Source organism: Crinia signifera, chromosome 1, assembly GCF_055691185.1.
Source record: "Crinia signifera chromosome 1, ASM5569118v1, whole genome shotgun sequence".
Taxonomy (NCBI): domain Eukaryota; kingdom Metazoa; phylum Chordata; class Amphibia; order Anura; family Myobatrachidae; genus Crinia; species Crinia signifera.
In genome coordinates, this window is record NC_139217.1 from 138,988,338 (window position 1) to 139,003,469 (window position 15,132).

The following is a 15,132-nucleotide window of genomic DNA, read 5'->3' on the forward strand; positions in this document are numbered from 1 at the left end:
ACGCGTTTCGTCCATTAGACTTCATCAAGGGTGCTAATGGACTCCTTGAAGAAGTCTAATGGACAAAACTTGTTGGGCTGTTCCAATTAACCTGCACTAAATAAGTTAAGATCTTTTTATAGTTCCCTTCACTTTGTAATATATTGTATAATATACAATATATATAATATATTTATTTATATTTATTGTTTTGATTAAAATTCAATTTTGTTTTAAAGAAGTCTCTATTGCTCAGTGTGGAAGTGGCGCATACAAAGTTTACCAAAATTATATACATTTTTTAAACAATTTTGCATGGCATGGAGTAAGGCACAGTGATCCCTACGAAAACATTAGGCTAAATATAACATGATAAAGTTAAAAAGAGGTCCTCATGCATAGCCTAGTTCCACAAACATTTGAATTAATTCAACTATTACTTCTAGAAATATGTCAACATCCAATTATTAGTAGTGTTCATTCTAGCACCCACTATCTTTGAAAACCCATACAGTTCCTTTTCCCTGCCTGGGGTGTCGCTGTCTGCTGTGGTGTTTCTAGCACAGTTCTGGTTTGCATATCAGTGCTAATATACAGACCACACTGTGCTAGAAGCGCTACAGCAGACAGCGACACCCCAGGCAGGGAAGAGGAACTGCATGGGTTTTCATAGATGGCGAGTGCTAGAATGAACACTAATTAGCAATTGCCTCTGTAATATTTTCTTGTCTTTACCTGGCATGGTGTCTTCCCCAATATCGAATGAGTACACAGCTCTGGTAAATTTAGGTATGTGATCATTGACATCACTTATTGTAATGTTTATTCTCATGTCTGAGGACTGAAGACCATCATCTGCCCTGACCAGCAAGGAATACTTGGAGCGTCTTTCTCTGTCCAAGCGTTTGGTAGCAATCAGATCTCCTGACTCTGGGTCTATCCGGAAACTATCGTCAGCACCACTGATTATAGTGTATGTTACAAGCGCATTAGCACCCTAAAAATGGATAAGAAAAGAATGCTTTATTTATTTTTTTGAAAGGGAGGCAACAGATAAATAGTAGTTATTTCCAAAATGTACAAAATCTGTGTACAGTATGGGGGTGATTCTGATGTAGTTGCTCCCCTGCGCGATCACACAGTTCGTGCAGGCGCCAGGTGGTGTTTAAAGAACTGCATTTCGCAGCTTTGTGGGTCAACCTGGATCACCCCCTATATCTAATGTTTATGTTTGTAAGACACAAACTTGTCCACCTTGAGCATGTTACGGCTAATGTCCATTTTCATGGTCTGTAGAAGTCACTGTGGGCAAGACTTCTATGTACTAAGCCCTGAAAAGTGATAAAATGGAGAGTGATAAGCCACCAACCGATCAGCTCCTACCTGTCATTTTTCAAACCCAGACATGGCAGGTAGGAGCTGATTGGCTGGTTGTTTATCACTCTCCATTTTATCACTTTTGAAGCTTAGTACATCTGTCTCTTTGTGTGTTTAACGCCTTTGATCACATTTTTAAAAGCATATATATGTTCCCTACCCCCCCCCCCCCCACACCTTATATACACTCTATAACATACAAGGGGATGCGTATGCATGCAGCTGAATGGGAAATAAATCATTAGATAGTCGCACACCACCAAATCATTTTTCTCCCTTTCAGTATTCCGGACGCTATACGCCAAATTTAGTGTGGCACAGATGTCATGTGATGTCAACCATCCACCCCGACCACATCGCCATGCCTGTGTTCAAAGGGGAATACCTAGTGTTTTTATGGGGACTCCCATAAAATGCTGGGCGATCCCCTGCTGCAGGGCCCTGCCGGCCTCGGAGCATTTGGCTTGACGAGTGTAAAACTAACTGAAGCCGTTCACTTCCAGGATTCGCACATATACGCATAATCACACTTTTTACATCTGCCCCACCTGCAGTGCACATGGTTTTGTCCATTAGAGAGAGATTTTGCTTTTGCAAGTGAACCAGAATCAGGCCCATAGATTGTAAGCTTCACAGGGACTAATGTGAATGTTCAAATATTCTCTGTACAGCGCTGCAGAATATGGGTGCGCTATATAAAAAACTGCTAATAAATAAATATTATTGTTTTTATTGCCATTGATTTGTGAGGATCTGCAGTTCTGGATAGTGGGGAAAACAAAGCATATACAGAATACAAGACAAAAGTAAGTGCAGATGTGGAATTAAACAACCCAGCTCATAAGCGTTTACAAGCTTATGGGAAAAGAGAACGGTAGTTGCTAAATTGTAGTGAGCAAAAGGACTTTCCATGTCCAGGGGGAGGAGCAATTCCTGGAGGGATTGCTCCTTCAGTATCCACACCACCAATGGTTAACTTTAGTAACCAGATGGCGAGCGAAGCGAGCTACCGTGTCCGAAGAGTGGGACCCTTGTTCCAACCTTGCTCCTCCTCTCTCCACCCCCCCTCTCCTCCCCTGCCACATCACTAGGTACCTTAGCCCACTTGAATTTAGACCTAACCAAAAGAGAACTGCTGAGGCAGGAGGAGCTGCAGTAATAGAAGTATAATACATATGAATAGGGTAGTCTGTACTGTGTAGTAAAGGGCAAGTATAATACATATGAATAGGGTAGTCTGTACTGTGTAGTAAAGGGCCAGGCTTTCAGATTGGAGGTTATACACATGCTCTGGGCAGTGGAAGAAGTTGTGGGTAGTGGGCCCAGGTGTAAAAACATAATTTGGGCCCCACTCCTCCAACCCAACCCAAGTTCAGATATGCAACATGGCAGTGGGAGACATGGAGAGTCACAGGGTGACAGAGAGAGGTAGGGGGAGGCAGTGTGTGACAGTGAGAAACAGTGTCTGGCAGGTAGAGGGTGACAGGGGCAGAAGTGGGCCAGTTAGTCATCAGGGGCCCCGGTGCACTAGTGCTAGTTCCGCCTCTGGCTCCGGACATGGAAGGGCAATAATTAGCATCATGGCAAATACAAAATAAGCTATTGAATTCGGATTTTTTTTTTCTGTAATATACTGAGGGTTTTTGTATAGTGTAATGTACCTTTTTGGGCTATCATCATTCAATATCTAATAGGAATTTCTCTTTTTGAGTCAAATGAGTGAAAATATATTATTTACATCAGGATTATAAATTTCCATTGGACAATTGCCCAGTATACATAATGGTAACAATCCATAGTCCTGTAATCAGCAGTATCACAAGTAAAAGACATATTACCTTTCTGCCAGTTACTGATTGAGTTATAGCAAGGTGTCAGAGAAATATCTGATGTGAAAGATAATATCAAGAAATTCAACAGCATATCCATGATATTGCAAGTAAAGTCCAGGTGCCTACAGTCCCCCCAGACCGAGCACAATTCATTCCTTGTGCGAGTCCTGAGAAGGGGGTTGCTGGTACTATGTCTAGCTAGAAGCCATTCTGTAAATTCATTTTAAAAAATTGTCTGAAAGCAAGCTCTGGACACTCTACATTATGGGGTGATTCTGGTCTGTTTTGTCCCGGGCCAAATTCGGCCCCGTTCCGATGGTTTGGGAACTGCACATGCGCATGGTCTTTGTGCAGGTCCCCTTTGCCAATGGCTTTGGCGACTTGCATAATCGCCATGCGGGGTCGGGTGTAGCCTATGGGAATGCCCAGCGTTTGATGGGCATCCCATTAAAATGCTGGCGGTTTCATGGGAATGCGGGTGGAACGACGTGTGCCGATGTCATATGATGTCAGCCGCCCGCTGTGTCGTCATTTCGAGGATCTCTGTCCTCGTCCTCAGAATCGATAGTTTTATCTATTCTAAAGATGGGGACAGAGATCCTCAAAACGCAAATAAACTTGGCCTGAATTGAAAATTGCTGTGGAGCTGTCTGGTCCTTTTACCGTGGGAGGACACCTAGAATTATATGAAATATTGTCTAAGCACACGGATTGTTGTTTCACACTGAGTGGAGTGCTGGACCTACTGCATCTCGATATATATATATATATATATATATATATATAGAGAGAGAGAGAGAGAGAGAGATAGAGGTGTAGGCCTGGCACTACTTCAGCAATGATGATAACCCAGGTGCCTTCAGGAACAGGTACATGCAGGTAGGTGAAGAAACAACAGCGGCACTCTGGGGATTTTTTGAAACAGGTATATTTCAGCAAAGAAATAGCTTCCAACGTTTCGGGGTTCGTGGCACCACTTTGTCAAGGTTACTGCACATTAACTTTGACAAAGGGTTGCCACATACCCCGAAACGTTGGAAGCTATTTTCTTGCTGAAATATACCTGTTTCAAAAAATCCCCAGCGTGCCGCTGTTGTTTCTTCACCTACATATATATATATATATATATATATATATATATATATATATATATATATGTAGATACTGATCGGCACTCCCTAAGTTATGTCCAATATTCAGCTGCCCCGGTGCCTTGTTATGTGCTCCCGTCCTTCAATCAGCGCGCCAAAGCCGATTTGACCTCTGCTATGTCCCATGACAGTGTCCTATGAGAGCTGTCTTCACTCTGGGAAACAGGAAAAAGTCCGCCGGGGGAGATCAGGACTGTAAAACTGTGGAGAAGCATTGCGATGCCATTCCGGGTCAGGTAGTCGTTGAGTATGAAGCAGGTGTGGCTAGGTGGATTGTCATGATGCAGCTTCCAATTGGCAGCAATGCACTTTCTGGAGCATGGCCAATTTCTCCATAGCCAATTTTAATTTAATGGCGTAGCGCTGTTCGATAAAACATTGCATTTTGATGCTTCAACCAAGCTTAGGGACAGGGGTCCACTAAAACCAAGAAAAAACCACACGGAAGCTCATATGCGACTGACGCTCGGTGCATGTTGAAGCTGACTGCCCCCTCCATCGAACACGCCTGGAGCATGCAAGCTGCAATGTACAGTCGCGTCAGAAAAAATATAGGTCTCATTACTTTTTATACAAACCCTGTATAATATAGTCTGTCTGAGAAACACGGCACTCACCCGGTCTTGCTTTAAATAATCACATTAGACACTGAAGTGATCTTGCAAAGTCACTACGGTGTATAATGTGATTGTTTAAAGCAACTTAAGACTGGGTGAGTGCCATGTTTCTCGGACAGACTGCATGCATTTTCTGCACCACGGCATATCAAATTTAAATGGAGAGTGCCCACTAATTGCGACATATCTATCTATCTATCTATCTATCTATCCGTCCATCTATCTATCTATATATAAATATATAGTATATATATATATATATATATATATATATATATATACATATAGCATTAAATGGAATATACTGTATATTAAAATTAAAAAAAAGCACGGATGGATTTGCACACAACTAAGCTGTAGAATTTACTTTCCAGAATTCCAAGTATATCTGTAATATAAAACACATCATGTACTTTAAAATTAAACATGATGTGTAATGTCATCAAATATACGTTATTAGTATTTCATTTAAATTCAGCATAAGAAAAATCCTGCCTTTTTACTTATTTAAAAATGACTGTTCTGCTTTATAAATCATACCTTTCATATGTATATTTTGGCAAATGCTCATTTTCTGCTCTAATACTTAAATATTAACCTTTCATTATTTCTTTCTTTCTTTCTCTCTGTTCAGGTAGAGCCAGATTCAACAAGCAATATATTAAAAGATAGTAAATTCTAGTGGATGGATAAATAACAGGGAAAGGAAACAACTTCCACTCGTTGTTAGCATATAAATCTAGACAATTATATTTGGTTGCTATGGGCAACATCACTTCTTTTTATTTTAGAAGCTTTAGTAAATTTACCCCTGTGAATATCAAAGTTATTGTAGTCATGTCCATCCTCATCGTGTCATTCAATCTGAATACATGTTAAATGAAATTCTTTGTGCATTGAAGCTTCAAGGGGGTATTCAAATTACGCCACTATTTCTGGCAGGGATATAGCGGCGGGTGTCTTTTCAATGCTCTCTTTTCCTACAGCATTGTAGAGGCATCTCAGGAGAACAGAACCGACTTTAAAAGCGGTCGGGCCCGTTTTGTCGAGGACAGCCATGGATTGTTGAGATCATGGCTGTATCTCAAAAATCCATGGCCATTTTGGGGCCACGCCCCCTTTCCGACGATCGGCAGGTGGGAGATTGAATTCCGTCTGCTCATAAACAGGTGAGCAGGACAAGGATGGGCCAGGGTCAAGACTGTCGGGACATCCCGACAATTGTGACCCGGGAATGAATACCCCCCCCCCCCCCAAGTCTGTTGACACTGGCGATAGAGTAGAGTGTATAATTCTGAAAGGTGACTGCAGTCAGGGCAATCTACACAAAGTAACTGATGATAATTTTGCCTGAAATACAGTATGCAGTAAATATCCTTTCTAGCACTGCAGGGTTTTGTTTTCTAGCACTGCAGGGTTTTCAAAGCTAAAAATTCTGCATTTTTATTGGATACCATGAGTACTGGAAGTGTGGTTACCTGTGGTAATCAAAAATGTAATTCCCCCCAGAGAGTCAAATAGAAAGAAAGTGAAAGACAATTTTATGAGAAAGCGGAGGTTTGCATATAGAAGGAGGACCTGATTTTGAATTACACACATGACTGAATGTGCCTGCTTCATCTATTGATCTTTGGAAAACTGCATGTGTGTTGTGGGCCACATACACATTATTGTAAACTTCTGAGAGATAAAGTATCATATGTATAATCTCATAGGCATTACCGGTTGGGAATTGAGCATCTGCTCTTGCAGATGCATACCCTCCAACATGACCCATTCCATTAGGTACAAAATGCTCTGTTCCTGGACTTCCCTGCCAGTGGCAGTTACAGATATGAGCCTGCAGCACAGTCCAATATTCAAAAAGGGGAGTCACACCTACTGCCACCCCAGACATCACTGACAGTTGATGTGACCCCCCCTCTTTGAATATTGGACTGTGTTGGATTCCAGCCTCTGTAACTGCCACTGGCAGGGAAGTCCAGGAACAGAGCATTTTGTACCTAATGGAATGGGTCATGTTGGAGGGTATGCAGATGTATGATTAAAGTCCCCCATCCACTATGCGATCTCACCCAGCAGCTGCCAGCATGAGGGATCACATAAGATATCTTGTGAGCGGTCCTTTTGCATACAATGTATCTCATGTGATCCTAGCAGGGGCTACGAGCTGCGACAAATATTCAAGGCAGCCGGTAGGATCGAAATGCATGGGAACACTCCTCACATCGCAATTGTATGTGAATGACATGCGATATGCCACTTTTTCTGCGACCCATAGCAGCAATGCCTCGGAATCACATAAAAAGTGGCCATAACGCCTTAAGGCTTGCGATAGCATAGATGCCTACAGCTGAGAATCTCCAATAGACACCATTGAGTCCTTCTTTTGGTAATACTTTCAATTCTAAATACTTCTATGTTAAATAAACTACATAAACCTGTATTGTACGTGTTTCAAACCAAAAAGAATCATGTCAAATACCTCATCAGCATCTGTTGCTGTCAACTGCATTATTTTAGATCCATCGCCAATGTTTTCTTCTACCGTGAGATCAAGTATATCTGTCGGAAATACTGGTGGATTGTCATTTATATCCTGAAGGGTTATCTCCACCTGCAGAAGAAACAATATTGCCTGGTTAATATTTAAAATATATTGACTGTGAAGACAAACAAATGGTAGAGGAGGCATTTCAATGTCATATTCTGAGGTGTATGGCACTTTTCTTTTGTGTAGGGCACTGGCCTATGGGCCCCCATTTTTTAGGGGCCCTATGAAATGGAACAAAATAATACTGATATGAACTTGAAAGAAAATTACAAAATTACAAAAAAAAATTACTGTATAAGTCATGTACCCACTAACAACTTAAAGTACATAAACCAAATATATCAGATCCACGTTACGGATTGTTTGCTGGTAATATTAGGAGTATATAAGTGTATTAGGAATAAATTTGAAGGTGTGTGTGTGTGTGTGTGTGGGGGGGGGGGGGCAAGATTTTGATTGTTATTAAGTGATCATTTGTGAGGATGGCCCGAGATTTCTGCTGCTTAGGGACCTCCACCAGGTTTGATCCAGCAATGCATTCTTCTCACATCAGTAGGAAGTCAGAGGGATGCAATGGAACAAAATGCTGTAGCAGGGGTCTTTTGCAAGATAACGGGGAGATGTCAAGTGTGCCTATAAACTCTACCGGAAGGTGTGTGACATTCAGGATAGTCCTCCTGGACTATACTGCAAAAATGAATTGGGGAGGATTGGGAGAGAATACCAGTAAATCAATGAGGTGAGGGCTAAAATAACTCGTCCTAGTGACATGATGTGCCCCTTAGAAGTTGCCAGCTGCATCTCCTCTCCAAGCATCTTCAGGGGAGGAGCAACATAAAGTCAGCAAGTATGGTGTGCAACATCATGTTAGTGCATAATGGGCACTATAATTCAACAACTGTCCCTTGTACATTTAAACTATCTTTATTATGCTGGCATGTCATTGCAGGTAGTTCAGCAATAGTCAGCATATTAAAGGTTACTCATGGCATGTATTCAATGCTTTTTTCACCCTGTGCAGCGAATCCTGTTTTGGATTCGCTGCACAATCGCCGGGTTCCGGAGAGCTGGAGCATTCGCTGCCAGCCCTCCCTCTTCCCCTATTCAATGCCTCAGGGGCTCGCTGCCCCTGATGGCAATTTTTAATTCCCCCGGCGTATGCCGCAGGAGATGGAAGCCTCCCTGCCTGCGCCAGACACTGTGGGGGAGAAGGAGGGCCCCTGGGGACACAGGCAGCAGAAGCTGCCCCCCGGGAGAACTGGCAGGGGATGCGGGGGATGGAGCCGCTGAGCTGGTCCCGCTCGTGCATATGTAACCAGTGTGCAGTGAATATGTAATGAGCGGCTCCCCCTGCTGACGTCATGTGTAAAAATTAATAAAAAAAAAACAAAAAACTCTTTATTTTAAAAGAACACTTTCCAGTTCACCTTAAAAAGATGTAAAATGCAAAACGGTGTATCATGGCGAAAATCCTGCTGAAAGCAGTTCGCCATCCTAGCATTGAATACACTCTCAGCGAATCCCAGTGAAAACTCAATTGAAATACACCAGCGAATTGCAGCGAGCATGAAACGGAGAACTGGCCGGCATTCACTGCATATAATGTTATATATGCAATGCAATAAATTACATTCATATTCATTGATTAGTTTTAGAAATTGCAACCACAAAATGAAAACAAAGAATAACTGTGGAACTACTCTTTTTGTACCTTAACAGTTCAGTGTGTCCTTGGGGCATTTGGAATTAATCAAGTGTAATACAGTCCAAATTCACAGGCTCAGTGGCATGTATCTGCCAAGAGCTAGCTGAAAACGGCTATTCAGCCATGCAAGAATGTAACTGACATACAGATGAGGAGAAATAAAACACTCTGGTGTGTTTATACATCACAATCTCTCAGTAATAGAATACAAATGTCCTATTTTATATAAAGTCACTGAATGTATTTTTGAACCCAGGTATTCTTTCAGATCTAAGCAAATGTCCAATTCCACACGTTTCCTATGCAGGAAAAAGCTCTGTGCAAATCATTGTCTTTATGCGCGGTTATACAGGCTTTTAGATGCAGCCTTTATAGACAAACCAATTTGTTTTCTTTCACTGTGAGATGAGAAGTGGATACCCAACCTCTGATAAGAGGAAAGCAAACAGCTGTTTTATGTCTGTCCCGAGAGCAATGTATTTCTTTATTATATGCAACACTGAGAGGTCAACAAAAAATGCCAGGACCACCACGAAGATGAAATATAGTTGCAGCTTGTCCAAATCTAGTAGCATTAAATCCCCGGCACCAGTTCTCTGTGAGACATGACAAATCTAAATGGTTTGGCAAAGAATATAAATGCTTTAGTAACTCTACTGGTTGAAGAGGCAGCAGTTGGTGCTGAATTCCATCATTATACTGTACATGCCTGAAGGGCTTTACTGCGGCATCAATATGAAAAAAAATGAAATACTGGGATTTGTTTTCAAGTAATTCCCAGAACATTTCTATTTAATTGGTCCTAAAGTGTGATTATTTTACATTTTGAATAGACTATAACATTTACTGAGGTACATTTAAGCTAGGCACACTGGGGCAGATGTATTAAGCCTTAACAAGAGATAAATGCAAGGGTGATAAAGAGAGATAAACTTCCAGCCAATAACCTGCAAACTGCCATGTTACAGGCTGTGTTTGACGTTTATCTCTCCTTATCACCCTTGCATTTATCTCTTGTTAAGGCTTAATACATCTGCCCCACTATTCCTATCATGTGTATATGTCTAAACTGATCTGAAAGGGTTTGAGCTTGTCCAGGCTTACTTAGCTACATTATATAGTATTTATAACTGATACTTGGATTTGGGACACAATATTGTTTGTGTCTGAATAAAAAAAAAAAAAAACACATGTTAAACATACTTGCATACTTTTCAAAACTAATTTCAGGGAGATTATAGTTGGTAGTAGAATTTTGCATGTCACCCCATTGAGGGTGTGTGTCATGCTCCCCCCAAAGGGCGTGTCTAGTTCCATACATGGAGAGATTGAGGAATGAGTTTGTGAACATGGCAATTAGAATCAGTGTTGTCTACTGCTACATCTGAGAGGAATCTTTTAAAATGACTTATATCCAAATGTGGATAAGCCCAAAAACAGTTAGTAAGAGCTACTATACTTGATACAGTGCTGGGAAATGGTGCTGAGGATTCAATGTACATGTAATGTAAATGTATCTATCTTTCATTCCTTTTATCTTTAAAAAAATGTATCAGTGTAATGTGGGCTAAGTGAAATGAGGGAGATTGGTAAACTAATGAGGGAGAGGGAGATTGCTGCTATTTCAGGGAGTCTCCTGCAGAATGCAGGAGGGTAGGCAACTATGCTGTTAAACAAACTCATAATAGTTGTCATTAAGGAATCGGGGCCTACCGCATCAAAGGTGTGATGGCCCGAAAAAGGGGCATGGCTAAGATGCGGTGAGTGTGGCCATGACCCTCGTTTTTATGATTCAAAGTCGCAGTAGACCCTTTTGTTTCAAAATGGGAAAACTGAATACTCCAGTAAGGTATGGCCGAGGTGGGCCATCTATTATCTTTTAGGGTAATATATACCGAACATACCTTACTGGAATATTAATTTTTCCCATTTTCTGCATAGTTTTTGAAACAAAAGAGTGTACTGCGACTTTTGAATCACCCTGAACTTTGGGCCTTATTCTGGTTCAATCCTTCTGGCAAATTCCTTCTTAGATGGACAAAACCATGTGCACTGCAGGGGGTGGGGGGGGGGGGGCAGATGTAACATGTGCAAAGAGAGTTAGATTTGGGTGAGTTATTTTGTTTCTGTGCAGAGAAAATACTGACTGCTTTATTTTCACACTGCAATATAGACCTCACTAAAACCCCACCCAAATCTAACTCTCTCTGCACAAGTAACATCTACCCCACCTGCAGTGCACATGGTTTTGTCCATCTAAGAAGGAATTTGCCAGAAGGAGTGAACCAGAATAACCCCCTTTGTTTACTTGAATGTATGACGCATTGTTGGAGTGCCAGAGAACATTCAGCCCGGTGGGCGGTAGATCGCAAGATGAAACTGCTATACTAAAGAATTGAGATGTTAAGCTATTAAACCGCTGCATACAGTATGTTTCTGCCTATGTTTCTGCCTATGAAAGAGTGTCGCACAATTGGGGATATCCATATATATATTTCAGGATATATTCAGGAAATCAGATCAGACACAGGCAGGTACAAACAAATACTGTATTTAAATATATATATATATATATATATATATATATATATATATATATATATATATATAGATACACACATACATTATGGACCTTATTCTGGTTGGCTCGCAAGGCTGCGAATTTCGTAGCCCACTGCTCGCATGGCTGCCCACCCCCTTGCACGCCGTGATCCCCCGCAGGCATGCAAATGGATGTTTTGTATAAACATGTATTTACAGCTTGCATGCGGGGTGGCCGCTCGCACCAAGTGGCTGCACACGCGCATGCACAGTCGCACACCAGCTCTCTCCTGTGCGAACACTCAGGGGAGCAAATGGACCAGAATAAGTTCCTAAATACACACATATACACATATACACTTTATTGGGGGGTACTGAATTGTCCACACTGTTTCTGCACAAAAAAATCCTGATGATTATACAAGTATATATATATATATATATATATATATATATATATATATATATATATATATATAAAAAGATCTAAAATAACTACAGTCAATACTGACTAAATTATTTAACAATAATGTGATGCTCATCATCTCTCCATCAATATAGTTTAAAAGCATCCTAGGTATAAAATGATATTGAAAAATAGTAATTGTTACATAAAACATATTTCCATTCCTCCAAAACACTTCTATAAAAAACAGACCTCAGTCCAGTGTTCATGCCACTCCACTTATAATGATACCACACTTTCGGTATGTTTTTGTGTTTGACATTTAATTACAGCTGGATGGGGGAAGAAAACCGTGAGAACATGCTAACAAATTACATCTTCCAAATACAACCATGGGGAAATGTTGCAGGCTGTTTACACAAACCAGGCACCATGCACCCAGGACTGCACAATTTAAGGTGTTGAAAGGTGGCAACAAACCTGGCTTAATGGATGTTACTGCTTTGTGTCACTTAATATATAGACTTTCAAAGAATTAAGTAATTAATAATAGTCATTATAATGTTTGCAACTACGCAATCCGCCTTATTCAGAGTTAATTAATCACTGACAAAGATGGGACCGTCAGACCTATTTTACAGTAAAAAATAAATACACACTCCCCCAAAATCTGGAGTTTGCCAGACTATCCAGAACACTAAGCAAGAGTGGGTCATATAGAGTTCTGGGCTACAATGTCATGAGTATTGTGTTAGGTTTCCCTGTGTGTGTGAGAGATGACGAATGCTTGTTATGTTACCTTGTAGTGTACAAAAAATTATTAGGGTATGGGTAAAAACCGGACCCGGACAAGCCCCCGGAACGCCGGACAGGACATCAAAATCTGCAGTCCGGAGCTTGTAGTGTCTGGTCCAGGAGGTGTCCCGTCCTGGAGGTGTCCCCCCCCGGCTTCACTTGACAGCTGTCATCAGGGAGAGGAGGAGGGGGAGAATAAAGCCTCCCTGTATGGTCCAGGCATGTAGCAAAAACCGGAACGGTCCGGACCACACGGGGAGGCTGTAATCTCACCTTCCCCATGTCCCTGGTGACAGCTATCACAGGCATCCCCCCAGACAAGACACCCCCCAGGACGGGATACCCACATATCCGGACACTACAAGCTGCGGACTGAAAATTTTGATCTCCTTTCCAGGGTCTTGTCCAGGTCCGGTTTTTACATAGTCCCAAATTATTAAATGTAAAATAAGTATTATCTTCTACAAGTACCGTCTTTATCTAATCAAAGTGTTTTATTGGCAAATCCTTTATTAATACATGGTATTTTTTACAGATGAAGAAACAACATCTAGATACTTCTGCTCTATGCAATTTCCCTAATCATTTTATTTATATGTATTATATTATTGTTAGTTTTGTCCAGACGCTAATTGCTGGGATAGAAAAAAGAGAGAGTTGAAATAACTCACAGCTAATTAAAGCTTCAAGTATATTACTTAACATTCTGTCTGATTAAAAGGAAAGATGCTGAGATTAATAGATGGCTAGGAATGCTATCGGGAAGCAGAGCGGTTTAGAAGTGGAGACAGTCATATTTCAAATTGAAGTAAACTTGAAATACTACTGACACTGAATACTCCTTAACATATCCTTCACCGCAAAAGCATGCATAGAACTTAGAAAATGCATTTGATGAGTCATTTCAAAAAATTAATAGACCAGGACAATGGTTCCCAAACTTTCTTGAATCACGGCACCCGAGAGTATCAGAATGTTCTTCACATCACCCCTTGGCCAAAAGATTCTTATTGAGAAATAAAGAAAAATAAAGTAAACTGTGTTTATATGTCATCCTTAGGTTCAGTTATGAGGCGTGGGACAAGATTCACTTCTGTTAGTCCACATAATGTATTTTATCATTGGAATCCACAAGCCATAAACACTGGTTTACCCTTAAAATTGACCCATAAATAATTTGAATTGGTCCTAGACCACTAATCCGTGGCACAGAACAGAACACACTATACTAAACTATATTGTTCAATGGGGTTAACATTTGTGTTAACGATATCGTTCAGTGTACAGTATTAGCACTATATTGTTCATTCTGCGGAGTGGCATTTGGCACAGTGTGTACGCAGCTTTAGAGCATGGATAATGACATCACATTTACAATGCATACACACGGTGAGATTTTGGCTAACAATTTTTACCGCTTAGTCAAAATTGTATGAAAAGTTAGTTAAAATCTCACAGTGTTTGTACTGCTTGCGATGCCAATGCGCGGCCCCGTGAGGTCGGTAACTCAAGGAACAATACAATGAGCAGGCAAGACAATTTTTACTATTTCCCAAGTATTGTATTTTGCCAAGGGTATACGGTCGTTGTTTCAATTAAGGTTGGTATACATTAAGTCAACCATTGAAGGCCTTTGATGGACACCTGAAAAAGATCAACATGCTTAAGGTATAGTCAAAATCAGATATAGCCAGAATTGCACTGTGGGCCTGATTCAGAACTGCTCACTAAGCTAGAGAGCAGGTTAACAACGCCCCGCTGAACACACGCCCACCCCACTGGCCAGATCCCCTCACTACGCTGCGAGTGATTGTGTACGCTTACACATCCGCTCATAAGTGTCCGCACTATTATGTATTACCTGTTTGTGTCATGACAATGTATTTCCCCATTGCCCCACTGCCCCCCCCTTTATTCTTATCTGTACCCCTTTCAACTTATTTGTGTTCTATAAAACGTTAATAAAAATCGATTTTTGAAAAAAATCTAAATATCCATTGAATGACTAGATACCTCAACGCATCTGTGAGCACCAGGATTCCTAATGATTACACATGTATTGTTGTAAACATGATGGAATTGCACCTGTGAATGCATGTTTCGGTAGTCTTTATGAAATGATGTGCTGTGTATGGCACAGCAGAAAGGCGAAAGGAAAAACTCTGGCAATAAATG

The 15,132-nt window shown here is 40.9% G+C and overlaps 1 protein-coding gene across 1 annotated transcript in view; it reads right to left on the reverse strand.

Moving 5' to 3' along the window:
- FAT4 (FAT atypical cadherin 4) overlaps nucleotides 1-15,132 on the reverse strand; it is a 228,565-nt gene that overhangs the window by 75,997 nt on the left and 137,436 nt on the right. Inside the window, exons 2-3 of the mRNA XM_083174229.1 lie at nucleotides 7,442-7,573; nucleotides 715-976 (exon numbers count right to left, since the gene is read on the reverse strand). Of these exons, the coding sequence (XP_083030355.1) occupies nucleotides 715-976; nucleotides 7,442-7,573 (394 nt within the window). The remainder of the gene's footprint in view (nucleotides 1-714; nucleotides 977-7,441; nucleotides 7,574-15,132) is intronic.